The 26,138-nt window shown below is 33.8% G+C and overlaps 4 protein-coding genes across 4 annotated transcripts in view; 2 read left to right on the forward strand and 2 right to left on the reverse strand.

Annotated features, from left to right (window-relative positions):
* Positions 1-74: 74 nt before the first annotated feature.
* On the forward strand, positions 75-6,476 carry LOC125073492 (gastrulation defective protein 1 homolog). The gene is made up of 4 exons (XM_047684344.1): positions 75-765; positions 2,863-2,974; positions 3,516-3,711; positions 4,203-6,476. Exons 1-4 carry the CDS (start codon positions 223-225, stop codon positions 5,329-5,331), a joined length of 1,980 nt encoding a protein of 659 aa, XP_047540300.1. The 5' UTR covers positions 75-222; the 3' UTR covers positions 5,332-6,476.
* Positions 6,477-6,529: 53 nt separating this feature from the next.
* On the reverse strand, positions 6,530-13,197 carry LOC125073371 (39S ribosomal protein L39, mitochondrial). Its single transcript, XM_047684175.1, has 8 exons — positions 13,038-13,197; positions 12,597-12,776; positions 11,362-11,462; positions 10,309-10,450; positions 9,890-10,108; positions 8,700-8,813; positions 7,765-7,880; positions 6,530-6,682 (listed from the first exon to the last, which is right to left on the reverse strand). The coding sequence occupies exons 1-8, from the start codon at positions 13,108-13,110 to the stop codon at positions 6,605-6,607; spliced, it is 1,023 nt and encodes a 340-aa protein (XP_047540131.1). The 5' UTR covers positions 13,111-13,197; the 3' UTR covers positions 6,530-6,604.
* A 771-nt stretch (positions 13,198-13,968) lies between these two features.
* Positions 13,969-14,900, reverse strand: LOC125073430 (EKC/KEOPS complex subunit TP53RK). The gene has a single exon (XM_047684255.1). The coding sequence runs from the start codon at positions 14,720-14,722 to the stop codon at positions 14,000-14,002; it is 723 nt and encodes a 240-aa protein (XP_047540211.1). The 5' UTR covers positions 14,723-14,900; the 3' UTR covers positions 13,969-13,999.
* A 264-nt stretch (positions 14,901-15,164) lies between these two features.
* The window catches only part of LOC125073464 (coactosin-like protein), a 32,973-nt gene continuing 21,999 nt past the window's right edge, over positions 15,165-26,138 (forward strand). The window contains exon 1 of the mRNA XM_047684305.1: positions 15,165-15,530. Within this exon, the coding sequence (XP_047540261.1) occupies positions 15,477-15,530 (54 nt within the window). The 5' untranslated portion in view covers positions 15,165-15,476. The remainder of the gene's footprint in view (positions 15,531-26,138) is intronic.

The following is a 26,138-nucleotide window of genomic DNA, read 5'->3' on the forward strand; positions in this document are numbered from 1 at the left end:
GCAATTTTATAGCAGTTAGGGCAACATTGACTAATTCATTGTTTTGTTTGACGTCTGTATGTCAAATAGCTGAAATTACAAATTGCCTGAGGTCTGTAATTGCGGTATTTCTATTTGTATGAATTAAATAATTTTATATAAAACAAATGAAAGGATGTAAGTTATTAAGTGAGAAATAATTTAGTATAACTTCACGTTATCTACGGATTAATATCAAGAAAAATGAGTAAAAAACCTATATCGTTCGGCAAAATTAGCTTTAATATCAACAGAACCTCATCACACGATACTTGCGATGGATCAACCTCAGGTTTCGGCACATTCGGTCGCACGCCGATCCAAGAACAGAAGGATATCGAAGAGATCGCTGAAGACCTGGAAAGCCAGCACGTCCAACAAGTGATGGGAATTAAAAATTTCGGTAAGAAAGCCAAAAACTTCGACGTCGAAGAAATGATGAAACAAGCGAAAATTGCAGCCCAAGAAGCGAATAAAAAGAAGATTGAAACAATAGTATCGGGTAATTCCGAGGAGAAAACTTACACAGTTACTGCAGCACCCAGTCTACAGCAGGAAGATTCAAACGATGAGGATGATCTGATAGGGCCACCAATACCTTCAAGTCTACCATTAAAAAAGTCTGTTAAAGATAAAGATGAAGGAAAGCATGACAAAACTAAAGGTGATGAAGATAGTTATGATGAGCTCAGTGGTTCAGATGATGAAGAACTAACCTTGGAAAATCGAATACCAAATACACACGAGGTTAGTAAAAACATTAAATTTAAAGCACACCTTTTTTTATATATTTTTTTTGCATTAACAGCTTGTAAATTTCCCTTTGTTATTGGCTATTCCACCATGCTGCTCCAATGCGGGTTAGTGGATACACATGTGGCAGACACATACAGATTTCCTCATGATGTTTTCCTTCCCGCTGAGCACAAGATGAATTACAAACACAAATCAAGCACATGAAAATTCAGTGGAGCTTGCCTGGTTTTGAACCCACAATCATTGGTTAAGATGCACACATTCTAACCACTGAGCCATCTTGGCTCTTTTATATAATATATTCTAAAACCTCGGAAACATTCTGTATCTTTTGGTATAAGTTGTACATTGGTTTAGAAGTTTTTCAGTTAAGCATCAAGAAAAAAAGCCTCTAGAAGTAAAAATTTGTTCTTTATGATGTATGTAGGCAGTTGAGCAAGTGGTCACCATCGCCCATAGACAATGGTGGTGACAATATTATCCATTCCTCACCATCGCCGATGCGCCACCAACCTTAAGAACTAAGCCATTATTTCCCTTATGCCTGTAATTATATGCTCACTCTCCCTACAAACTGGAACACAACAATTCTGAGTAAAGCTTGTTTTTAGTGGTAGAATACCATTGTACCTAACCAGACAGTCTTGCACAAATCCCTCAACAACAAGACATCTTTACAGTTATAATAAATTGTATTTATAAGTAAGCTAGAATATAATAAAGATTGTTTGGTTAAAATGCAGAAATGCACTGTATTTTCATGTGTCTATCATCTAGAGCTTGGGGATTCTGATCTCTAGTTATGTGTGTATGATTTAATCTTAATCATTTTAGAATTATGAATATGAGTTAGTTTATTTATATCTTGCACTTTAATACTCAATGGACCACCATAGAATTTACCTTCATGTTGTTAGGGATACAGAAAGGATTATAGATAAACAAAAGCCTGTTCATACCCCCCCCCCCCCTACTTAGACGCGAGCGGAAACTTTTTTAAAGAAACATTATACAGTTGTTGACTTTAAGTTTGTTTTTGGTTGTTGTCACTTGTGGGAAGCTTACTGGCATAGTTCCATTGATGTGCAACAAGTAACGCGTTGTCCTCGTCTGTGATAATTGTTTACAAAACATTAAAGTAGTTTCACAGTGCTCAGCATTGAAATAGTTAATATGTTACATAAATTATGCCTACTAATATTATAAATGTGAAAGATACTCTATTTGTTACCTATTCACGCTTAGACCTTTAAACAGATTTTGATGAAGTTTAGTACTGCGGAAGCTTTTGAGAATTGGAAGCAGAAAAGTTTAATTTGTGTGAAAGACAATAACGTTAGAAAGAATGTTACTTGTGAGATGACGTCCGACAGAGAAGCATGGAAGAAGAAGATATGTTGCGCCGACCCCAAGTAAATTGGGTTAAGGGCAGGATGATGATGATAATATGGCGGAAGCTTAAGCCTCTGGCCTTTTTAAATTCACATTTGGTGAATGTAGGGGCGATCTTTTGTGTGCTTTAATGTTTTATAAATTACGCGCTGTTAAAGCCGCATGTTTTTTAAAAAGCATACTTTTCAAAAAGGTCAAGACCTGATTAAAAGGACTGAGTCACGAAAGAGTAACGAGGCTCATACTTTTTCTAAATAAATTGAACAGTTGGGTGGTTCAAAAATGAAATAATTGAATTATTGATGGACGTTTGTAGACGGTTAACTAGTATTGTCAGCCGCGGTTTCGCATGCGTTAGGCATAAAAAGTAGCATCCTTGTAATATAAATATCTTCAAATTCACAGACAGACAGAGTTAGTTAGTTGGAATGTATCATTGTTGTATATTTAGTATCACCAGCATCGTGGACGCACTTTTATATGGGAATCGTGATACTGCATAAGTTTTTCCTCTAATTGACAATAAAATATATTTAACGGAAGTGGAATCTGTTAAAACTTTGATAATGACAAACGATTAAAAGAAAAGTATAATATAGTTTAGATTAAAATAGATTTAATTATAATAAAATAAATTTCAATCATGAAAACGTATAATTATTGCGGTTATTATATAGGTTACGTTTTGTATTCCAGGTGGAAATGCTCCATGGCACCAAAGCTGTGGTGGCCGTTGCTGTGGACCCTTCAGGTGCTCGACTTGCAACTGGATCGGTTGACTACGACGTCTCATTTTGGGATTTCGCTGGTAAGACAAATATCCCTCATATCTTGATCAAAATCAAAATATACTTTATTCAAGTAGGCCTTTACAAGAACTTTTGAATTGTTATTTTACCATTACCCCATATGTATGGTGAATAGTCAACTGCAGAGACATTTTCAAATGTTTTCTCTATTAGAACACAGGTGCCATATCGATACTCTCAAACTTATAACCCAAAACTTTTGCGTACTTCCTGCCATTTCAAAATTTTGGGTAGGTACAGAGAATTCCTTCACTGTTCTGTTGTTTTTTTTTGGCGCAAGTCGAGTTTAGCTGACTGGCAAATATGCCACCTTGTGGTTATGTAGTCTGGGAACCTTGGGAATCAAGATGTGACGTTCCTTGAGCCTCACTCTACAAACACAACAATACTAAAAATTGTTGATGATTTGACTGATGATTGTTTTGTATCTACCCACACGGACGAAAAATGCACTGCTGTACTTCGACTTAAGAAACTGCCTTAATCGTCTGCAACAGGCAGAAGTAATTAGGGATTAATTCAAATAATATATTTTTCCAGGAATGGATGCATCCATGCGGTCTTTTAGAACACTTCAGCCTTGTGAGAATCATCCAATCAAGGCTCTGCAATATTCAGCAACCGGTGACTCCATTTTAGTCGTAAGCGGTGCCGCCCAGGCTAAGGTGCTGGACAGAGATGGCTTCGAAGTGCTTGAATGTGTCAAAGGAGATCAGTATATCAATGATATGGCCAAGTAAGGATTTTCAATTTAGTATAATATTTTGACCACTGTTTTTCTGTTTATATTACAAAAGCCTATTCAAATGATAGAAGGAGTAATGCTAAACAAACCTAGATTATCTGTTGCATACCATTTTCTAAAAGGTCTCCTTATTATGAACTACAGACAGACCCATTTCTAGTAGGCACAACCCATTCATCAAATATTCTACTAAAAGAATTTCGAAATTAGATTTTAATATTATTGTAAAATTTAAGGAATACGTGAATTAGCATGTTGCGAACCTTCTGCGTTTTTTTTTTTCTATTCTTATTTTCAATTACTTTTATTAACGCTCAAGTTCGTCAACCAAGTAATAAAGACAAAAGATTGACAGAAAGAGGAGAAAATGTGTGCTTTTTAGAAAGATACTGAATTGTTATGCCTTTGCCTATTTATATATAGATATTTATGTACATAATGAAACTTCCTACGAGTTGTATGAATATATTTTTCTTTTCAAGAACCAAAGGACACACAGCTACACTTAATAGCGGCTGTTGGCATCCACAAATCCGAGAGGAGTTCATGACCTGCTCCCAAGACGGAACCCTCAGACTATGGCTCACAGAGAACCCCAAACAGCACAAATCAGTCATCAAGCCACGACAGTTGGGAGGCTTGAAGACTAATCCGACTTCCTGCGCCTTTTCGAGAGATGGCAACACTGTCGCGTGCGGATGCTACGACGGTTCCATACAAATGTGGGACCATAGGAAGAATTTCGTCAACACCACATCTTTGCTACGCGACGCACATCAGAAACAATCAGAAATATCCTGCATTTCTTTCTCCTATCTTGGTTCGCTTTTGGTCAGTCGGGGGAATGACGATACAATGAAAATATGGGACTTACGTAACTTCAAGAAACCGGTGAATGTTTTTGGAGACCTGTTCTCGAGGTACGAGCAGACGGACTGTAGTTTCAGTCCGGATGATACAATGGTGTTCACCGGCGAGTCCTTACAGAGAAACCAGGATGTAGGCAGATTAGTATTCTTCAACGCGAAGACGTTTGAACAAGTGACGCAAATCGATGTTGCCAAATCGCACGTCATAAAAGCAGTCTGGCACGCCAAGCTGAACCAGATATTCGTTGGCTGTGGAAATGGCATTGTCAAATGTTATTATGATAATAAGAGGAGCCTGCGTGGAGCGAAACTTTGTATCGTGAAGACACATAGGAAAAAACAATCCATGGAAGTCGTCAGCTCACAGCAAATTATAACTCCACATGCGTTACCGCTGTTCAGGCAAGAGAAATTGAGAACGAGCAAGAAGAAAATGGAGAAAGACAGATTGGATCCCGTCAAGTCTAGACGACCGGATCTGCCGATAACATCCGGCCAAGGGGGACGAGTCGCTGCCTCTGGAAGCACCCTAAGTTCCTTCGTGATCAGAAATCTCGGTTTGAGTAAACGAGTCGACGATGAACAGGATCCGAGGGAGGCTATATTGAAGTACGCGAAGGAGGCTGAAGAGAATCCGTTCTGGGTGGCCCCTGCGTATAAGAAAACTCAACCGATGCCGATATTTCAGGACGGTGAAGAGGGACCATCGGATCCTAAAAAGCAAAAGTCTTCGGAGGGCTGAAGTTTGTTAAAGACCACACTTATCACAAACGGTACCTGAATTTTTTGACAGGCCTTAAAATATTTAGATTTATTAAAGACTAAAACGATATCATAATAAATATTTTCCCTATTTCAATATTATAGTTCATACCACGAGTCGAATTCCTAGGGGGCGAAATACTCGTACCTCATTGGTCGCTTGTGACCAGCGAGACGAATCCTTCATGTAAGGCAATCCCAAGTAATGATTTGACCAATGAAGACACGTGGGCTCGTTTCGTGGAATGGATTCTAGATCATTGTAATATACTAATCTTCTTTGGATATTCATAATAAATATTAGTAACTGCCCCACAAATTTCTATGACGTATTGTCGGGGTCTTAAGAACATGACCGAAATAACAATTTTATGAAAAAAGTCATATTTATATAAGTGTAATTTTCGATTGAGATATATTTTAAATAAAAACTAGTCGTCGGCCGCGGTGGAAATCTCACCGGAGACCAGACAACTACCCAGGATGTTATAGTGCACGAATCTGTGCAAACACAGGTGTAATCTCTATTCACTCACTCTCATAACCCGATCGCCAAGCAACAGTACTCAGTATTGTTGTGTTCCGGTTTGAAGGGTGAGTGAGCCAGTGTAACTACAGGCACAAGGGACGTAACATCTTAGTTCCTAATGTTGGTGGCGTATTGGCGATGTAAGGAATGGTTAATAATATAAATTGTCTATGGGTAGTGGTGACCACTTACAATCAGGTGGCCCATATGCTCGTCCGCCAAAATATACCATAAAAAAAAAACCGATGAAACGGCAGAGTTCAGGAGGACTTACGTAGGAGGACTCTTTATGTACTATCGAGACGAGTCTACACAATGTCAACTTCAAAGCTCCTTATTAGTTTAGGTTTTTTTAAAACAGTAGTCAAAGCCAGATTAATTGAATAACTCTGAATTTTCATTGGTTGATGGCGTCAAGGACGCAATGGACGACCAATGAGTGAGCCGTATTTAACCGAGACTAATTAATGTGATTGGTTCAGTACAAAGACTTGCACCAAAATTTAAGGTAAAGGTTGAATAAGGATATTTGGGTTCCTTTGTATATTTATGTAGCATATGAAATTTAGATAAAGTCTAAAATTAAAATATTTCTCTCAGACATATAAATAATATGAATTTTATTTGTAAATATAATAAGTGTTTAAGAATAAAATTCAGTTAAATATGTTTTGTTTTTATTTCTATACCTAATTGTATCACTTAATTATATATTTAACGAACATTACGCGCGAGCTGCTATACTTTCTTGCGCTGGGTTTGATTGATCGGCAAATGGATTGATCGGAGATCTAGCGGAGTTCTGCAAAATAAAACATTGAATTAAAAAAAGTTTTTTTAAATCAGGAGTTAACACTAGAATATGGTAAATATGTATGTATGGTAACTATGAATACTATGAAGAGGTACTTCAAAATGATGATTTTCCTAAAAAAAGCCACAAAAAAATACAGTTCGGCAAAATATACACGTTTTCTTGCCATCAAATTAAATTTAAATCCTTTTTTGTCGCCGCAAAAACGCTGTCAGTCATTGGTAAAAACAAGTTTGTGTATCTACGACCAGCACGCATTCAACATTAACAGCTATAAATAATTGGTGTTTTTGGAAAAATAATGAATTACAATCACTATCGTTGGAGTGTAAATACTAGCATTAAAACTCCAGAAAAAATGTTTACCAAAGTGCCAGATGATATTCAAATGTCAGTTTTTGCCTATATTATGACCTCACTCCACGGCGGCTCATGTTTTAGGTCACATGATATACAGACTAAAAATTACGACTTTTAATTTTAAATATATATATATATCTTTACATAGTATAAAACAAAGTCGCTTTCTCTGTCCCTATGTCCCTTTGTATGCTTAAATCTTTAAAACTACGCAACGGATTTTGATGCAGTTTTTTTTTATAGATGGAGTGATTCGAGAGGAAGGTTTTTGTACATAATACATAGACAATATAGTTAAGTAACACTGATAATTTTAAAAGTTTCTAATGTAATGTCGTAAATTTATAATTGTTTTGCGCTTACATTGTAAACGCTGGCTGAACCCTACGAGATAGATCAAAATAATGTACTTCAGTATTGTACACCTTGAAACGGTCTTCAAAAAAGTCCACGATGGTATATGTCTCTTAGGGATTACCCACATTGCAGCCGTGCGGAGCCGGGGCGGGTCGCTAGTATATATATATATTGAATATTATCAGAATATTTAACTACATTTCTACATACATATTGGACATATACATACGGCGGGAAGTGATTTTGTTTTGTACTATGTAGAGATTTCACTTTTCTTCTTAAATAGATCTATCTCCCTCGCTATACTCTCAAACTATTCCTATATGTAATGAGTAATGATTCATTCAACTTACCAATTTCTTAGCTCTGTCGGTTAGAATTGAGAAGGCGAAGTGGTTGAGTATGACTCCAGTCGGCAACGCCACCCCTTGGAATCTATACAATTTCTTCACTTCGCTGTCAGGGGAACCTAAATATAAAAAAAAAAAAACATTTAACTATGGTAAGTGTTCGCTTGTCTTTGGTTAGCTAAGACTTATTGCAACCCATAATAATTCAACTCCCAAAATAAATCCTTCCAATAAGAAACCAGTTTTCACTGTTTGCCTTTGAAATAATTGAAATAAAGAAAATAAATTATTGTTGATGTTTATATTTTTCTCATTAGGAAAATTGTAATTACCTTTAATTAAAATTACAATAAAATTATTCCGCTTAAAATAATTTTGAGCTTAAATTATTGAAATTGTAATAATGTCACATTTGTTTTTTTCACAATCATTCCTTCCCAGAAATAAATCCTTAGCCCAGCGGTGGGATATGGATACCACTTAAAATATCGGCCAATTAAAAGGTTGCGATGTGGCAGGGGGGGTCGTGCTTGTCATGTAACTCTCATCTGGATGTTTCGTCTCTGTCATCCTACTACGCTCATGTAACGGTCCGCTCACCACAGATATAATTTTGTCAGTCCATCGCATAGGCGACCGGTTTTGCGTCATGTTTGGTAAATATTTTACCGGTTTCATTTACGGTAACGAAATAATTTCATTTTATGCTATTGTTTCACTTACCAAGATATCTTTTACAATAATCACAATTTTTACAATATTGAGAAATTTTATAAGAGAAAAAAAACAAGTTAACAGCTTACTTTATTAGTAGGCTATTATTTCTTCGAAGACCAATTTCGCGTTTGTCATATGTCTACCCGGATAATATAAAATTATATAATAGTTTTGGTCACGGTTAGGTTAGGGAGCCCCATAGCATCCGCGTGAGGACTCACCGGTGAGGGCGTGCACGGAGGTGACGGCGACGCGACCGATCTGCGCCGTGTTGCTGATCAGCGGGCCCTTCGATATGTCCACGAACTTGTCCACTTTGTACAGTGACACTTTGCCTGGAAAACGTATACATATATAGGGTACCTTAACTTGTATTATTTATTTTAGTGTGCCTGCATGATTTTGTTACCATTGATCCCCACCACCCAAAGAAATGGACATACATAAGGAATATGCACCACCAACCTTGGGAATTAACATGTTATGACCCTTTTACCTGGTGTTGCATTGACTCATTCACCCTTCAAATCATAATACCACAATAGTAAGTATTGCTGTTGGCGATAGATTATCAGATAAGTGGGTGGTGACTTTTTTTTTATGTCATAGGTGGCAAACGAGCAGGAGGCTCACCTGGTGGAAAGTGACTACCACCGCCCATGGACATCTGCGACACCGGGGGCTTACAGGTGCGTTGGCGGCCTTTAAGGAAGGAGTACGCTCTTTTCTTGAAGGTTCCCATGTCGTATCGGTTCGGAAAAACCGCCGGCGAAAGGCTGATTCCACACAGTGGTTGTGCGTGGCAGAAAATGGCTTAAAAATCGCGCTGATTTTCGGACAACTAGGTGGTGCGGGTGAAACTTAGAATTTTGACGAGATGTCCGAAGGTAAAATTTAGCAGCCGGGATTAATCCAAACAATTCCTCGGAACATTATCCATGGAAAATTCGGTAGAACATGCAGAGTGATCCAACATCTCTACGCAAAGCCAAAGGATCAGAAAGGGCTTGATCGTCGATAATTCGAGCTGTTCTACGTTGGATACGATCAAATGGAAGGAGCTGGTACTGGGGAGCACCCGCCTAGAGGTGAGAGCAATACTCCATGTGAGACCGAATTTGCGCCTTGTATAGTCTTAGACGATGGGCCGAAGTGAAATACTGTCTCGCCTTGCTGAGCACACCGAGCTTTATTGATGCCAATTTGGCTTTGCATTCCAATTGACCGCGGAACTGAACGAGGCTCGAAATACCAACGCCAAGTATTCCGATACTAGCTGTGGCGGCTATCGGAATGTTCTCAAATCGTGGAGATACGACGAATGGTGTTTTTTTTAGCGACTAATACTACTCAGACGGGTTTGCACGAAGCCCTACCACTACCAAAAGTAAAAAAATTCAACGTCACTCACCGGTAGCCTTCGCAATACTCGGTATCTGCTTAGCCTTATGCTGGTTATCCACAAACATCTCCAACGCAAGCTCCTGGGATACATCAAGGCGTTCGATGGGCAGCTGCTTCCGACACAGTTGGACGTACTCCGCACTGAGGGTGTGCAGCTCCTGGGGGGTTGGCTTCCAATCGGGCAGGGTTGGAAGGTCAATATCGTATATGAACGAACCACTTCTTACTGGAAAAGGAATAATATACATTCGCTATAGACGGTTAAACAACTTTGACCTTGAACTGACGCGATATCATTGGTCGACATGTAAAGTCAATGGTATTCACAATTTATTCGTATAATAATGTTATCAGAGCTATCATAATGTTATCGAATTGAACAATAATGCTATAATAACGTTATCAAATTGTCTCAATTGCACTCACTGTCTGGGCCCGGGAAGCTGTGTAAGTGCACGGGCACGGAGTCCTTGAAGGCGACGGTGGCGCACGCGCCGAGCACGAGCGAGCACGTGCGCCAGAACGCCTTGTTCACTTGCTGCGGCTCCGCTATGTTGAACCTTTGTAACTGTTACATTTATTTGGCATATTAGAAAAGCAATATTTACCTTTGTCATTCCAACATTAAAATAATCACTTGGCATAATACCCAGTGTATTCTAAAAGTAATTTAATTATGTTCCAACTTCCAACGTCTTATAAATACAACCCTGACAAAATATAGAAAACACCATCCACGTTATTATATTGAACGGCTGTCGCAACCGACAATAGAAATTATATATATATAATTTACAATTTCAATATTAAATAGTTCAACTTATAAGCTAGAGTTATTACTTCTGTCGGGCGTACCGAGACGACGCACGCGTTTTATAAATATAATTTATATCTATAGGAATAGTTAACATCGAAATTATCGTGAATATATACTTTGCTTGTGCGTACATTATTTATAATTATATAACTTTGCCAAGACAATATGGGTGCAGGTCATTCACCTTTTCATGATTCGCCCTGGACATGGGATTCGCATGACCGGGAAATACTTATTTCCCGGTCATGGCGAAAGACACGATGCTGGTGTTATACCCTTAAACAAATTAGTCATACGTCTTCCTAGAACCCCGACCTCATGGCACAGCCTCCGGGGAGAAGGCGGGAAATATCACCACGTCATAGTCTAAGAGTATCGACTTTCTGATAGAGATCTCTTTCTCCAAAGGTCTCAAAATATTCGGTTTAATCCATGTTATGTGAGACACTGCGCGGCGAGGTCACAATCAAAACGAATTCCTCCCGTTCGGAATTGAATCTCGGGTGGCAGTGGGGAGTAATGAACCCTTTAGAAAGTTCTGAAGAAAGAGAGAGTTCTATGGCCATCCAGGACGCATTGGAAAAAATTTGCAATATAAAAATATTGCCTATAAATAGTCTGGAAACTATACAATATATTACAAAACTAAAGAATTGACTCACTTCTAATGTGCAGTTCTCTGTCAGAGGTCTGTGCATGTCCCAGTACACTGTTCCATCGAGCAATGCTAACGCACTGGACTCTGTATGCCATTCTCCCAAATCTGAAACAATGTTCGACAAATTATATAATTGTTTTGAGCTGCAGTTTCACCTACCTGTCAGGGACGAAGGTCAGATTTTAGGTTAGGTTAGTCCTGTATATTTCTGTAAAATTGTTGCATTGTCCAGATGAATTGATGCACAGCAAGTGTAGTATATATACATTACAGATATGGTATACCAAAGATAGCTTGGTATACCATATCTGTTGAGATATACATTGGGAATGAAACAATCGCCGCTTGGCTATTTCTTTTTTATATTGAGTAAAGTGTAAAATCCATGTAACGTCACTCGATTTAACGACTAACTCACTGAATCGTCGAAATCACTTGGCTTCAGTTGGCAAACAATGATACACTCAGGGCCGGACCGTGAGTTAAGAACCCTGGGCTACTACTACTTAAGACACACCTGAATGTAAACTTGCATTAAATTATTTGAATGGGTTTGATTAATTGAAGGATTCGCAGGGGTGCAAACCATATGATCTGTTTAATTTATTAAAATGATGGATTATTTCGCATTATCGTCTATTTTTGACTTTGACCTGATTTAGGGGAGGCGCCCTTGACTCCACGGGGTCTTGAGCTGAAGCCCAAAAAGCCGGTAGATCCGGCCCTGGACACTCTATATAAGTTTACACCCATTTTCAATAACATCAAGAATTAAATAATAAAAAGTTCTTTATTAGTTGCCAAAATTTGTAAAAACTGCACAGATGTCTACGTTCTTTTGTCTCTTTATCATTTAAGTTCATTCAAAATATCCGCATCATATCTACCATAAGAAATCCTATCTTTTGTATACAAATTGGGATTCAAGCAAACCCAATTTGTAAACAAAAGAACTAGTAGACTGTTGTTATTAGGAGTCATGGATTATCTATACGTTATCATATTCTGAGTTTCCCACAAACTGTAAACATGGCAAGTAGAGAAAATTACTGTGCATTTACGAAAAAGTTTTACTGATACGCGCAATAGAGGTGGGAGACATAAAAAAACAAACAAACGGAGTTTATTTTGCTAATACTTCTCAAGTTGTTTATGTTTTTATCTGGTCGGTTTTTAATATGAAAATCAGTAAGTGTAATGCTGCTATATTGGATAAAGGCATTTGTTTTGATTACTCACGTCTTGCACAGTCGTAAGGTGTTGATATATCTTTATTCATAATCAACGTGCAGTCGTTAGGAACCCCTTTGTAGTTAACTTCGATTTTCTCTATTCTCCCAATGTTCTCAAGTTGCCGCTTCTTCTCCAAATCGAAGAGATGATGACGACGATCAATCGCCTCTTTTGTGCTTAAACATCCTAAAATCGAGAAACTTTTAAAATGACTATTTGATGATCTAAAACATTTTTCATTATTATTAGTTCTAAGGATAAAACCCCGGGTGACCCGGGTGCCCTTAGAACGCAGTAAAAATTTATATATAAATTTTTAATGCACACAATATAGTTACAATAGTACATAAAGCAATGTATAAGATGCTTAAGGTAAAATAAAAATCAACTTTGTTTATAAATGAACCTAAAATACTAAAAATACAAATGATTTATTTATCCACTCACTGATAGCAGGCAAGCCTTTTGAATTATGACTTAGTAAAAGTGTTTTTGATAAAGATAACGCACGCTGCTTCATCTTGGTTTTTTTTAATCCCTAAATTATTTAATTACTTCAACAATATTTAAAAACAAATAATTTTAGGTTATGCGGAAGACATATTTCACAAATGTCATATAGAAATGACATTTACCTTACAGTGTTATCTGTTGCTTTTTACTATATAATAGATATTGAATTATATCCATGATTTATACTTTATTGTATCAATTATATACAAGTCAAATCTAAAATATCTACTGTACAAATCATTATCGCGTGGTGGTAAAATGGTAACTTGCAGCATTTCCCCGTTGAATCGCAAAAAAGATATAACTATCCGGATAATAAATATTCAGATGATTGTACCGTTTTGCAATTATAAAATAAAATTGAGTAGTTAGTTAAGTTTTTTAAAAATTGACAAAATATAACAACGTTACGTAAAACTGTTTACTTGTAATGAACTGCTTGATTTGAATTGAAATTACTTTTATGATATACCATTGTTATTAGAATTATACCTTTTTTTATTTCAATACTAGAAAATCAAAGTATAAACTACATGATTACAATTATTGCAGAAATAATTGAAATAAACACTTTAAAATTATACATTTATTGGCATATAAACAGGTCTTAATAAATTTTAATAATTTTTTAATGAACTTTCAACACAGATCTTTCAATACATTTTTGCTTAATATTAAGATAATGATATTATATTTTTTCATCACCTAATTTTTAAAATTCAATGTTAAAATTATTTAAAGCTATTCAATGATTATAATAGTGTACATGCTAACTTTATTTAAATATATAAAATGTATATTTTCTTTAAAACTATGAGTACAGTATAGGATTTAGGAATATATTCAAATAAAATAAAAAAAATGAAACATTTTTTATTTACAAAATTAATAAAACATTAACCAACCATAGTTCTCTTTCTACCTCTAGCCCTGACATCCTCATACTTAACTATAATTTCTTTAATGTTATTCTTACTGAAACTCTTATAGGCATCAAATATTTTATCGAATAAGTCGGGATAATCATTATGAGTACTAATGAGAGCTCGTTCCAGCACATACAAATCGACTCCTTTATCTTCAGTACTTGAATCGATAAATGACAATCCAAAGTCTATCATAACTATTTCAACATTGTCATGACGAAGCCATTTTGCATCATTGACTACATTACTAGGACTTTTTTCTACGAGTAACATGTTTGACGTAGTCAAATCCCCATGTATGATGTTATTGTCATGTAATTTTCGGACCGTCTGACCGATTTTGCTAGCATACACATCTAAGCTGTTTGTAGTAACATCTTTGCTACTATTTAATTTAGAAAAATTTATTATAAAATCCTTAACAGTAATACTGTTTTGGAAATGTTCCATATATATGCGTCTACGATCGAAATCCACCAGATACAAAGTTGGAGTCCTTATTCCAGCTGTTTTACATCGTACAATCGATCTTGCTTCGTTTTTTATCCTCTCTTTGGTTATAGTAAGATCCAGGTCCGGGTGTCGATAGTTTTTCTTGAATCTTTCTTTAATAAGCGTAGGTTTTCCCAGATAATTACAAATATACAACTTCGCTTCGGCTCCTTGTTTCAATATTTTATAGTCTTCACTCATATTGGAAATGTTATAACCTAATAAGTTTTACTACTGTATGTACCGTATGTAACTTTGAATATTCTGTAAACATACGTACATATGAGACTAAAAAAATATTTGTTGTAAGATGTTGATTATTTAAATATGTCTACTAATAAACAATATTTGAAACAACGAAGTCTTGTTTATTTATATTTTGACATAAATTTGACAATTGATATTTGACGAACTCGACAACGTTTTGAAAGATAGGTAATAAATATTTTGTTTTATGAAAATATTTCATTCGATTTTGCTACAAAAACTTTATTTAAAATAAAGTTTACTTTATATATTTATTCAGTTCCGATTTATAGCAGTAGATAGAAGTAAGATTTAAGTGTCGACTTATGCTTAAAAAGGAACGTTCATACGAGGACAATAAAATCGCCTTATACGAACCGTACTTTACATTCACTCCCATTTGCCCTACCTATACCAACTTTCTATACATAGTATGAGTTTATGAGTATTTCACTTGCTGGAGAGCAGGGGAGGCTGTGTGGGCGTCTGAATTTGTTGCACCCGTGCCGGCAGTCGGCACGACGTACAATCCGAACGATTAATTCCACTAGATTGTTTAATGGAAACAGTGATTTACCGGAACTCTTAATCATTTAGTGACTACATTTGATTACGATAAACGATTAAGAACCGAAATATTTGGGTGTATTAAAAAATAAAACCTCTTTGAGTGTATACTTTTTGGTGTGTTTAATTTTTTTAAGTGAAAATGTCTGTGGAAGGTATGGAATACGACAATATTGTGCAGAATGGGCCTAAAAAAGTAAGTCTTTTTTTTACATTTTTAATTTTTAATTTATAACTTTTTTATTTGTAGTCTACTCACTACTGTATTGGTTCTTAGTCATGGCATGCCGTGTCGCGCCGTATTGATAGCGAGGGGGTGAAGTGGCGTACTATAGAAATGTCTGGGTGCATTTGAGTAGATATAGGAATGCAGGCACGCCTTTAGTTAGCTAATGTGATTTCCGTCTGATGTGTCTGGAAGATGAGTAATACTTATTTTTGTAACTTACTTTCCTCATAACTTATAATTTTTAAATAAGCCTCATTCCAATAAGAATCACATATGATTTGATTTTATTGTAATTTGTTTGCATAATTACAGCCTCGTACACATTATATTCGTTTAAAAAGTTAAAACATAAATTAAAAAATATATACACTTAGCTAATTTAAAATAGCTATTCTGTTATTTGCTAAAAATACCAAAATATAATTTGTAACATGTATAAATAATCGATAACAAATTATTTACATGCTGGATAGTAAAAATATTTACTGTTCTCTTATAAAATATGCACTTAACACATATTATTATTTTTTCAATGAGTTATACATCGTGTGCCTATTTTAAATTTAAAAAAAAATCGTAGTAGTCGTTTAGGGGTAAAAAACTGGGAAAATATTCGTCACTTATTCTGTAGGTATACATTACTCGATGCATTGGTTTATTGTAAAACGATTTTCATCATGCTTATTTTTATTTTACGGAATAGAGTTGGCTTTAGGCGGTTTCATATTAGTTCAAAGTAAAAATTAAAGCCATGAATGTGAATTAAGAGTAGGAAATTAGAGGATAATATTATGTCACTTATCGTATATGTCGATTACTTTGCCGATTATAAATTGATTTTTATTAATCTATTTAAGACGAATACGAATAGATAGAAGATTATACTTCAATAGTTGTAGTACTTTCGTGTAATACAAAAGAAAAGTAAAACACCGGTAAAAATTGAAACGTACGGCAAATATACACAAAATAAAATTATTATTAAATAATTAATGAAAGGCTAGCGCTATAGTTAGCTTTTTTTTCGTTTTACTCAGTAATCCAATTCCAACGTATCCACTGCGACGAACATTTTACGCTGAATATACGTTTTCATTACCTACTTAAGTTAATTAAAAAAAAAGAACGCTTTCTCTATAATGTTTGGTTACGATAATCAGAAAAAATTACGACCGACTTTTTTGAATATTTCACTAGGGTATTCGAATTGATTTTCTTTATAAAAAGTATGGTATTGATTACCTATAATAATTATTATGTACGGTTCTATCATTTTAAGACACAACTTAGAATATTATGTTCTACTTGACTTTTTATCTACAAATGTACAAAGTAATGATATGTACATAATATAGTTATTTTATTTTTTGTTCGTTAGATAATAAGACGGGTAAACTATCTTTTTATAAAAAGTAAAAGTAACATAGACCGATTAAAAGGCTTACCAACAGAACTTACCTCTGTTTATATTAAAAGTATGATAATATCTTTAATTATTAAAAATATTACGTATCTATCTTAATGAGTAATTAAGGTGAAAGCGAAGTAAAAAATATGAAATTATTCAAATTAGTATTTTTTCCCACCAAAACAAGCATGGGAGCTATGAAATTATAACAGTTACTTCTTTGAGCATTTTATTAGCGAAACGGTATAAGAACAATGGCGCGACCGAGATCAACAAATATGTCCGTTAGTTACGGATATTTTCACCAATATAAACGCAGACATAAATTTTTGAATTATCCAAGTCATGCATTAAGTGGAACAGTTCCTAATGGCCAGTATTTAAAAAAATAAAAAATAATAATGTTCCAGATTAATAAACCTATATATTTTTAAAAGATGTGCCACATTCATAGTGAGTTTGGTCGTATTTTTTTTTTTTTAATATAACATGATCCAATCTCGTAGAGCATAAAATTTATTTAGTTTACTTTCAATGTTACATACTATATTATAATTGCGGTAATACTAATTTGAGATTTAATGATGGGATAGAAGACAAAAGACAGACAAGGCAGCGTGGGACAGCTAATACTAAATATATACATACAATAACTTTTTAACTATATATTAAGAATAGAATCATTATGCTAATCGGATGTCTGTTCGTCGACCCATGACCATTATATGTGAAGTCATTGATGCTTTTCTATAGTATTTTTTTTTTTATAGATAAAAATTAACAAGAGAAATTATTTATTATTTCTGGCCATTATTGTGTTAAGATAAGTTAATTAAATAAAACTAAACCTTATTAATGTCGTACCTAATTGGATTCAAGTAGCCAAAATCATAATTGCATTATTGACACATGTTTTTTTCTCTTAAATGTTGTTCGTACTTTCAAAACCAAATAAATTTCAAGGGCTTGGACTGAATTTGTTATTTAAACAACAATAAAGGGCGCCACAGTTATCATAATTATTTAAAAAGTGTATATTTGTATCGTTAATCAAAATATTCCTCATTCAAGAGGTTAATAGGCTCATAAAAGCACTTTTGAATCTTCATGCTACAGTATTGAATGAAATGTAAAGCGATTATATTATGATAAGTCTTGTTGATTACTAATTATTGAAATAACTTCAATATTATGAAATGTAAAATAATTATATTAATTACGATTTAAAAAGTGAAAACGGCAAATTTGCTCTACACTTGTTAAATATTAAAAAAATAGATTAAATGTAATAAACCTCCTTTGAATAAATATATTTTCCTTATTCATAGTTTATATTACAATTTAAAATTCGAACAGCGATTCTCATGTAGATATACAAGTTTATAAGCCGAATGGCGGGCCGTTGACCCGCACCTACGTACGCTTATATAGCTTGATTGATCTTCAATACATATTTAGTTTAAAGCGCGTTAATGCAACATGTTAACTAATAGACAAGGAACAGCATACAGCTTCCTATTAAGAGAGAAAGAGATAGCTATAATTTAAGCTTTTCGGTTATGTATTTGTGTGTATTTTCGTAACAATGACAAATAACTTTTAAACACAGCATTGTTTTGTCATCTTAATTTGACTTTTGACTTTATTTGATTATATTTTATCTAATTTACCAATAATAAAAATAAAAATATCTCAAAATAATTATGGAACGTCGATTTGCTTTTTTATTTTATTTTTTAAGGCACTGATACAAATCCGAAATCCTGTCAGGATATAATTAATTATAATATTATTTGTGCGTCTCGTAGCTAATAAACACCTTTGTTTTATAAGCCGTAGGATTATGGAAGTCCTACATTCTTATCACAATAAGATATTAACGTTAATAAGTCATAAGTACTTAAATATATGACTGTGGTTCGTTACTAAGCTAGCACACACAGGCAAACCCGGCTGAGTACAATATTAGTACCTATGGTGTTCCAGTGTGTATGAATGTGCCAGTGTAACTTAAGTTCCCGAGGTTTGTGGCGCATTGGCGGTGTAAGGAATGATTAAAATTTCTTTCAGTCCCAATGTCTATGGCCAGTGGTGACCACTTACCATCATCATACAATTTCTAATTTGATATGTCCTTAAAATGTTCTATCTAATGACTTTAGCGCTAATGTCCGAAGTGAATATATTGCTTTAGATACACTTTACAATTCAACGAATGTATTTATGGTCTAACATTTTATGGGTCGGTGCTTAAGCAACTAAGTACCCACTCAGCTATTTAGTGGAGTCCTGTTAACTAGACATTTCATAGTAATTACACAGTGACATCACTAAATATTATAAGTTACCTCGCTTTTTGTCAATATGAAAACGAATAACTCAAAAACTTCCGAATAGACATACTGTGCACCGGTGGACGGTTACAATAGGAAGGTTTATAAATGTAGGTGTATAATCCATAAGTGTTTTCTGTAAGTTAGCTCCAATATCACGGTAAATGTATATGATGGATAAATTATACGGAATGGACGCAAAAACTGGAATTCTATACCAGCACATGTGTCCTCTTGTAACCTGGGTTCTTTCAAACGAGGCGTGAAGGGGCATCTTGCGGACCGGCATGGCAGGCAGGGCGGTTAGTGCAGTTCATCCTCCCTGACTGTACTGGCCGTCTTTGCGTTTGGACTCCACTACCTCTTACCATCAGATGGAGTGGAGACATATGCCTACCCGCTTATTTATTTATTTCACAAGCTTTGCCGAATAATTAAATACAGTTGTGTATTACGATACGTTTTTAAGTAGACCCTTTTTATGTCTGTGCGAAGCCGGGACATGTATCCAGTTTCATGATAACAATATACTTCTAATTTGCCAATATGATATGTTTATCAAATATTTGTACTGGTATGGACTTATTGTTACGATAAACTTATCAAGATTTCATTAAAGTGCATTAATATAGGTGATCTTTACGAAGCGTTAGTTGAATGAATAATTATATCTATAAAGGTTTATAATTCATTGTTTTGTTCAGTATTACTATTGTTGTGGACCTTTAATAACGTCACACTTTTTATTTAAAATTAGTGTTAAATACTTAGTATTACTTAATTTTATACGAAGATACTGATTGTCATTTCTTTGATACTTGCGCTATAAAATATATTTGACATATAATTAGGGATGTTATGGAGCCCCGTAATCGTTATCGAAACTATCAGATATCCGAATATCGATAACCGTAACTGAATCCTATAAAAAATATGCTAATATGTTTATTATAATTTTCTTTTACTTAGAGAGAGAGTAGCTTAAATAGTTTTCTAAGGCTGTTTGTTTTTTTTTCTGTAAGTAAGTATAAAGTCAAACTGTTGCCTTGTTTTTCTTTTAAAATTTGTAAATAATCTAAAGTTCGTAATTAAAACAATCAAAACAATCGGATAATTCGAAATAATTTCGTAAACTTAACCGTATCTGTAATCGGTTAAATTTTATTAAAATATCCGAAATTATACGTCTATAACATCCCTGCTTATAATCTAAGTGAATATTTGTAATGGCGAGTCAATTTTTTTTCAATCTCTTCATTTGAAGAGGTGAACTTAATCTACAACGCGTTGTGTTCAGTCCATTCCAACAGGAAGCATAATAAAGTCGCCATATCATTGCGATACGTTAAATATCCTATGGGAGCTATCTAAGCGTGGAGTTAATGCTTGTTGAATTCCAGGCAGGAGACATAACATACATATATATAATTGTATTTAACTAACATGACTGTATTCTTAGATGTTGAAAAGGAGTAACTACAGTTTCTTGTCCAAACCAGTGATAGCTTTACTTTAAATATTTTGTTAAATGACGATTCAAAAGCCTATTTGAATAAAGTATATTTTGATTTTGATAATATGAATTCGAAAAAGAAACTTCACCTTAACATTTCGGCTATATTTCACCATGTTTATTGATTATCATAAATCGATAAGGCATTGACTTCGATGCCGACTAACGACATCCTTATCACTAATTTCACCTATTAACCTTGACTCCGCGAATATAACAAAAAAAAAAGAAACTACTTCGATATTATATAAAACATTGAATTATTTAAGTAATAGATAAGGCCTCGCTCGGTAAGTAGTAAAATAAATAAAACTAAACAAATAATAATATACTAACTACCGTACTCCTGCACGAAATTATTATTTGGACCACTGTCTGAACGCACCCGTAAACGTCAAACATGGCCGCCCGTTGAACTGTAATGTTATTGAATTTCACGAACTTAATATCGAAAAATCTGAAGTATACAAATTTTGCGGATATATTTGATCGGGTCTATCGTAGACCTGTACGGAATTATTAATATAGATGTTTTACTTGCTTCGCATGGGTAGAATGATATAATGATAAATTATACCTTTATTCGTTAACGCGGCACGCATCATTAAATGGATATAAGCAATCATCGTGATATTACAGCCAATTTACACAAATCCCAAATAAATTATAAACCTAAGCATTCTTCGTTTATTCATAGAAACCTTATCGAAATCCGGTCAGAAGTTTTTGAATTGATCGCTTTCAGGCAGACGCAGCGATGGGACTTTGTTTCATAGTATGTGACGTAACAAAAACTTTATCTTTATCAAAATAATTAGTACTAACATTGATTGTGGATTTATAAAAGTTGATATATATTAAAAAAAAAAAACAGGAATCGTTCATAAATGGTATTAGCGTTTCTCCGTTTACTCGCAATTGCTTTTAATCCATTCAGAGCGAATTACTTGAAATCGCTACTAGCAATCTATACTATTATTATAAATGCGAAGTATGTCTGCGACTTTAAATTCACATCTGAATATGAAACAATATCATTCGTAATAAGGGAGGATTGGACGCCGTAGGTTACGTTTTATACCTAAAAAAAAGTAAACCTGCCGTTCATTGGGGTTCTAGCTTTGCTGCGTTCAAAATTCGTTCATTAATTCGTTCATCATCAACTTCGTTCATTAATTCGTTTAAGAGCTACAGACAGACAAAGTAACTTTCTCAGTTATAATATTAGTATAGATTATTTAAAATGTTAAGTATAGCCATACTTAAAATCTTTATTAAACCGCTATGGAAACAAAAACAAACAGTTAAAAATTAACTCTTATTATTCCGTACAAAACACGAGTCACGGCTGAACAGTTAAGTGACGTTCAATATAAATCCTCATTTAATTTATTCAATTTTCCTCGTCGTCGTTTAAAGAATTAGGTACGTTGTTTTGTTTGGTTTTATAACACGAAACTGTATCTCATAGAATTTTTAAACATTATTGATATTAGAAAGTATTTCATGAAATAAATAATGGCGATTAGTGTAACTAAGTTGAAACGCCAATGCCGGTGGGATTTATTTCCTTTGACAGACGTTATAACGTACGGATTATTGGTTTATTGCGAACTAAGCATGTATGAATTTAGTATATAGGATTTGTGAAAACATTTAATCGGATAAAACTGGATTAAAATGTTGAGTAATTATTGATAAATACCAAGTGCTTACTAACGATATAAAAATATAAGCTTTTAATAAATACAGCAATTGTTCTTTGCTTAATAACGGAAATAGTTGTGATAATAACATTAATTTTTATAATTATGTGTTTACACAGTTTACACAATCTATATTATGACGTAATTCTATAGTAAAAATGGCGCCAAGTTTTAACACGGCTCGTCCGCCTCCTTCAACTGAAGAAATCACAGATTACAATTTTAAATAATATAAATACACATTCGATTGTTTTTTATTAAATAGAGTATTTTAGTTTTATTATATAAAATAAACAAAATGAATTCGCAAATTCGCCTATATCCGAACCGGCTTTTAAATATAAAGTTGGTAGACGACCTTCATGGTTTATCTACCCAAATTTGGTTCAAAACGAGGTCAGTATGAATAAAATGAGTTTTTTATACAAGTAATGTAACCTTTTGAAGACATTAATACGCGTTTAACCAAGCTATCATCTGAATATTCACCGTTATCGTGGACTCGCTACACACATTTTTTTTTCACTGACCTATCAAATAATGCATGCGGATTGAAATTATTCACCACATCAGTTTGTCAGTGTTAGCAGTAGCACATAAGATCACTTTTACTTGGTGGTAGGGCTTTATGCAAGCCCGCTTGTGTAGGTACCTCCCACTTATCAGATATTCTACCTCCAAACAGCAGTTCTCAGTATTGTTGTGTTCCAATTTGAAGGGTGAGTCAGCAAGTGTAACTACAGGCACAAGGGGTTTCCAAGGTTGGTGGCGCGCTGGTGATGTAAGGAATGGTTAATATTTCTTAAAACGCCAATGTTTATGGTGACCACTTACCACCAGGTAGCCCATTTGCTCATCCGCCTACCCCTATCATAAAAAAAATCATCTCATAGTTACTAAGCCTGCGCATTACCGGTGTCAGGGATGGTTATTATTTCTTACAGTATCCACTTACCGTTTGCTAGCCTGCCTTCCTATATTAAGTAAAAAAAAAATACTTTTTAGATACTTTAAACTGTACGTAATTAGTGAAAATATAGATTACATAATTTATTTTATTTATGTAATATTTATTATCTATATTTTATTATATTAAAGCTAGCAACCCTAGACTTCGAATTGGGTTATTAAAATTTATGTTTCCTCGGAATTTATCGAATAAACATTAAACATTCCTTAAATGACAGCACTTACACTTATATTAAAACATTTCGATATATCGATTCGTATCAACAACTATTATTGTCAATATTTATTGACAATAACAACAATATATCGTTGCTTCGCAAAACATGATAAAGAGATTTTTTTTAAAGAATATTTTTATAACCGTGTTCGACATTGTTAACATCGTCAAAATAAGTAATTTGTTTAAAAAAGTAATCTATACTTAATTTTATAAATTTGAAAATAACGATGTCTGTCTTTCTGTCGCTCTTTCACTGCCAAACCAATGAACCGAATTTGGCGAAATTTAATATGAAGCAAACTTGTACTCCAAGGAAGGAAATAGGCTACTTTTTTCCCTAAAACGCGAGCGAAGCCGCAAGCGACTACTAGTGAAGAATAAATTAGAAAAAAAAATGCAAGAATACAAATATATTTAACGCAAATAGAAGATTATCTATGTACATATATCAAAAACAGAAAAGGTATTAAAAATGGATCCCTGATAAAACACAATGTATTTACAATTAGTCTATTAAATATTAATGTCATAACAGGATCGAACCGTATAACTAATAAGGACAGTGGTGCAAATTATATTGTATCACATATAAAATCATAAAGAATGCCATACACAACAAGAGAATTAAATAAAGGAATACAGAAAAAAAAAGTTAAACGCAAAACATTCTGCCAATGTATCGTATGACGGGCGTACACGTAGGAGCCTGATCGGTTGCGAATCGAAGTTTTAATTGACGATTTAAGTAGGCACGATGCAACAAATTAGTTGACAAGTGAAACAAATTGATAAATACAATATTATTCGATGTAGAACGATTTGGCAATATTTGCGGATGTTTAATTTTCGTTAGATCTTTCCTGTATAAACTAATAAAGGATTTTTTTCTTCTTTTATTATTTATTTCTTTGTCCAGATTTCGCACCGGTTATTATGAGTTTAATTTTTATATTGTCTATAACTAGTTCTGTATACAAAATTTATATTGAAGAACGAACATTAAAAGAAAAATAAATTTTTATTTCCGGCTAGGAAAGTTGAAATTCTCGGCTTTTCTCCAATATCAAATGCCTGTATTTTTAAAACCGTTGAATAGCTTAAAAGATCTAAGCGACTTTGATTTATACTATGTAGAGGAGATCATTAAAAGTAACATTCTTATTAATGATTAATCAAATGATTCTAACACATATGCATTTATTTAATTGCGTGGCTTCAATACTATTTACTTATAAAGTTGTCATAAAGGAAAGAGAAAAATATGTTTCTAGAGAACTCATTATGTCCAAAAAGTATCAACAACAAAATATGTCCTGATGAATCGAAGCATATAGCGTTTTCCTCTGTTTTGCGGCGATGTAGTCAGGGCGTTATCCTGGTCTGTATTAATATGCTTCGTCACGATGTAATTTTAACTTCAGAACGGGAAGCGGCCATGTTGTTTTTATTTATTTTCAGTTAGCAAAATATACTAAAAATATTTACGTCTATTGTAGGGTTGTTTTCTTATTAAATATAATGCCTCGTTTATGCTTATTATATTTTAATGGGTAATTTTTCCGTTGTTTAGAATTAGCTTCCTAGCTTAGTGACACAGTTAATAATTAATTTAGATTTTAATTATTTAATTATTTGTATCAGCTTGGCATTATAAAGCCAGTGACGTTACACTTAGATATAGACGTTACGATTAGAAATAGAAATAAAACATATAAATATATATAAAATATCCATATATAGGATAGTCATATCTAATCAGCTGAATAAAATTTGTACTAAATAACAAACTTCAAAATAACACAAAAGTATTTGACGTTGACATTAATTATTGACAATTCAATTTTATACAATATTTAAGTTAACAAACATAACTTATGTCATAACGTAAACTTACATATCCCTTTTAAGTTGTTCAAACTAAAAATTAAGTATAAACGGAACGAAACCAAAAAAAAAAATTGACTACGGATTGACAGTAAACAGCCAACGTCACAGAAAGAAGTTTTTATTTCTGTTCTATATCCCGGTTAACAATGAACAAGGCTCGTTTCAGTTTCTCGAGACATTCAAAAAACCCGGAAATACTTTCTCACATGTGGTCTACAAAGCCTCTTTTGTTCGTCTCGTCTCAGTGCGATGACCCCGCAACTACGTTGATATGAGAGAAAATATGAATTTTACCTTGAAATAGGTTCTTTATAATAGAAAAATAATTTAAACAATATTTAATATAGAACTAAGTTCACTTAGTTCCCTTTTAATTACATACAAGCAATTGTCTAAATTAAAAAACTATATTGAGTTTTTTTTAATAATATAACTGAAAACCGAATAAATCATATCCTCGCCATAATGTTTTTAGCTCCAACAATACTAACAAAGAAAAAAAAAACAAAACAATTTTTGTTCAAAAAAATAAAATTGCA

The sequence above is a fragment of the Vanessa atalanta genome, chromosome 24 (assembly GCF_905147765.1).
Source record: "Vanessa atalanta chromosome 24, ilVanAtal1.2, whole genome shotgun sequence".
NCBI lineage: Eukaryota > Metazoa > Arthropoda > Insecta > Lepidoptera > Nymphalidae > Vanessa > Vanessa atalanta.

Coding starts and splice junctions, on each gene's coding strand:
- LOC125073430 (XM_047684255.1), bottom strand. CDS start 14,722: ATGAGTGAAGACTATAAAATATTGAAACAAGGAGCCGAAGCGAAGTTG.
- LOC125073371 (XM_047684175.1), bottom strand. CDS start 13,110: ATGAAGCAGCGTGCGTTATCTTTATCAAAAACACTTTTACTAAGTCAT. Junction 10,451..11,361: donor CAGAGAACTGCACATTAGAA/GTGAGTCAATTC, acceptor TAAATGTAACAG/TTACAAAGGTTCAACATAGC. Junction 10,109..10,308: donor CAGCTTCCCGGGCCCAGACA/GTGAGTGCAATT, acceptor TTCCTTTTCCAG/TAAGAAGTGGTTCGTTCATA.
- LOC125073492 (XM_047684344.1), top strand. CDS start 223: ATGAGTAAAAAACCTATATCGTTCGGCAAAATTAGCTTTAATATCAAC. Junction 766..2,862: donor GAATACCAAATACACACGAG/GTTAGTAAAAAC, acceptor TTTGTATTCCAG/GTGGAAATGCTCCATGGCAC. Junction 3,712..4,202: donor TATATCAATGATATGGCCAA/GTAAGGATTTTC, acceptor TTTCTTTTCAAG/AACCAAAGGACACACAGCTA.